The 2,062-nt window shown below is 42.5% G+C and overlaps 1 protein-coding gene across 1 annotated transcript; it reads right to left on the reverse strand.

Annotated features, from left to right (window-relative positions):
* Positions 1-548: 548 nt before the first annotated feature.
* Positions 549-1,553, reverse strand: LOC104959623 (elongation of very long chain fatty acids protein 7-like; the record flags this gene model as incomplete). The annotated part of the gene is made up of 4 exons (XM_010787530.1): positions 549-713; positions 798-854; positions 1,013-1,093; positions 1,341-1,553. Coding segments are annotated over 4 exons (501 nt in total), but the record flags the coding sequence as incomplete, so codon positions are not given.
* Between the last annotated feature and the right edge of the window lie 509 nt (positions 1,554-2,062).

Here is a 2,062-nt window from a genome sequence, read left to right on the forward strand (position 1 = left end):
GCCTGGGAGTGACCGCTGCAGGAAGAGGGAGGAGCGCCTCCTTTGTTTTAGGCCGGTGTTTACATTCCTCAAGAGCGGAAATTCAAAAAATGCACAGAAATAACTAAAACAAGTACTCATAGTGAAGCAGGTCAAGAAAGAGCCACAGTATATTATCTCAAAATGTTGAAAAGTAATAAAAAAAGCCATAGTATGTCACAACACATGTCCTTTAACACAGGGGGACGAAACTACATGTGCCTCGATGAAACCAGTCCGCTAGAACCAGACACAAAGTGACGACGGGAAACAGCTCAGAGGCCCCCTGGGGGCGGAGATTAAAGGAGACACTGAACAATACAGACCTGGCAGAACCCGACCTTCATGCAACACGTTTTCAGACATTTGAACACATTTTTAGGCCTTGGATAACAACATTTAAAGTGTTGATTTAGCACATAGTCTGTTTTAAGGCTAATGCTTGTTAAAGGATCATTTCTTGTTGGTTTTGGTCTTTTTTTTTTATGGTAAGTAGAAAATCACCAGATCTATCCACATCCACACGGTCAAGTGTTTTGTAAATGTCATTGACAGTAAATGAATAAAAAAGTTGACTTACATTGTCCTCCTGGCACAAACTTGATTCCCGCCCACCAGTTGAACATCAGGGGTCCGTGGTGGAATGTGTGGAGGAACGTCAGCTGCCGGTTCTTCTTCCTCAGGATGAAGAAGAGCTGCTCAAAGATGGAGAATGAGAGTCATTTCAATTCTTGATTTGACTTATGATACAATACAAAATATGTGATTTAAATACGCACCGTGTCACTGAGCTCTATGACCTTTGAGAAGAAGAACCACCAGCAGGCCTTGGCCATCTGGAGGAAGGAAACAACAGAAATAGGTGAGTTTAACTCACTATTCACACTGTAGGATTATCTTACTATAAATGACGTTCTACGTGTAGATTGTGAAAGATTAAACGTGTGCGTACACATTAAAACGAGTGAATGTGTGTATGGAGACACTTCCTTACCCTCACTGCCAGTGGGCTGTTGCTGTAATCTACCGGCTGACAGAGGTAGCTGTAGTTCGAGAGCCAGGATGTGACCAGGAACTGGGAAATATTCATAACATTAAATGACATTTAACACCAGAGATCACCAGATATATTATATAACAGACATTTCCACTATTTCCATGAGTGACCTGGTTTATCCATATATCCATACAATAACTTCACATTAAACACTAGCAAGATCACCATTTATATCAAAGAACAGACATTTATTTTCCATGATCTCTTTCCTCATGAGTGACCTGGTTTATTTTCTAAAACGGTACACAAAGCGGGTCAAACGCACCTCATAGAACATGTATCCTGACAGGCCGACCATGGAGAAGTTGTAGACGATGAGGACGCCTTTGAGGTCGAGGGGCTCTCTGTGTTTCATCAGACGAGGTCCGGCCCACACCACACACAGGTACAGCAGGAAGATGATGGCCACGGGGACCGGGGAGTAGACCAGCAGCCACGCATCCGTACGCTTATCTGGAACAAGGTAAATGGGCGTCCATTTTTACAGTGCTTTTACAGTCTTTACAACCCCGCTAATCACTTTTCCTTAAACAACTCACCCATTCATTCAGAGGCAGAGGCTGCTCTACAAGATACCACCTGCTCAGGTAGACTAGTTTTCACACATATTGACCACTATTTCAAATACACATATCACAGGATACACCTCTAGCAAGAGATACAGAACTATTATTGAGGTTTCAGGAGCTGCCTTATAAATTTGACCAAATTCCAATACTGATTCTTACGTGATCTGCACAGGAAGTGTGTCTTTCTCAACTCAGGTGACCAGTTGTGTGTATGGTCATGTTAACCAAGTCAAAATATCATGATATACAATACTACTGGACACATGTCTGATTATAGTTACAAGTTGTGAGAGCTGCATAGATTTATTTTAGTTTCTACAGGAAATGACAATTCTTCTTCCAGGTCAGCTCCAGGTGACCCCTGTGTGTGTGTGTGTGTGTGTGTGTGTGTGTGTGTGTGTGTGTGTGTGTGTGTGTG

Source organism: Notothenia coriiceps, unplaced genomic scaffold (assembly GCF_000735185.1).
Source record: "Notothenia coriiceps isolate Sejong01 unplaced genomic scaffold, NC01 NC01_scaffold00030584, whole genome shotgun sequence".
NCBI classification, from domain to species: Eukaryota; Metazoa; Chordata; class Actinopteri; order Perciformes; family Nototheniidae; genus Notothenia; species Notothenia coriiceps.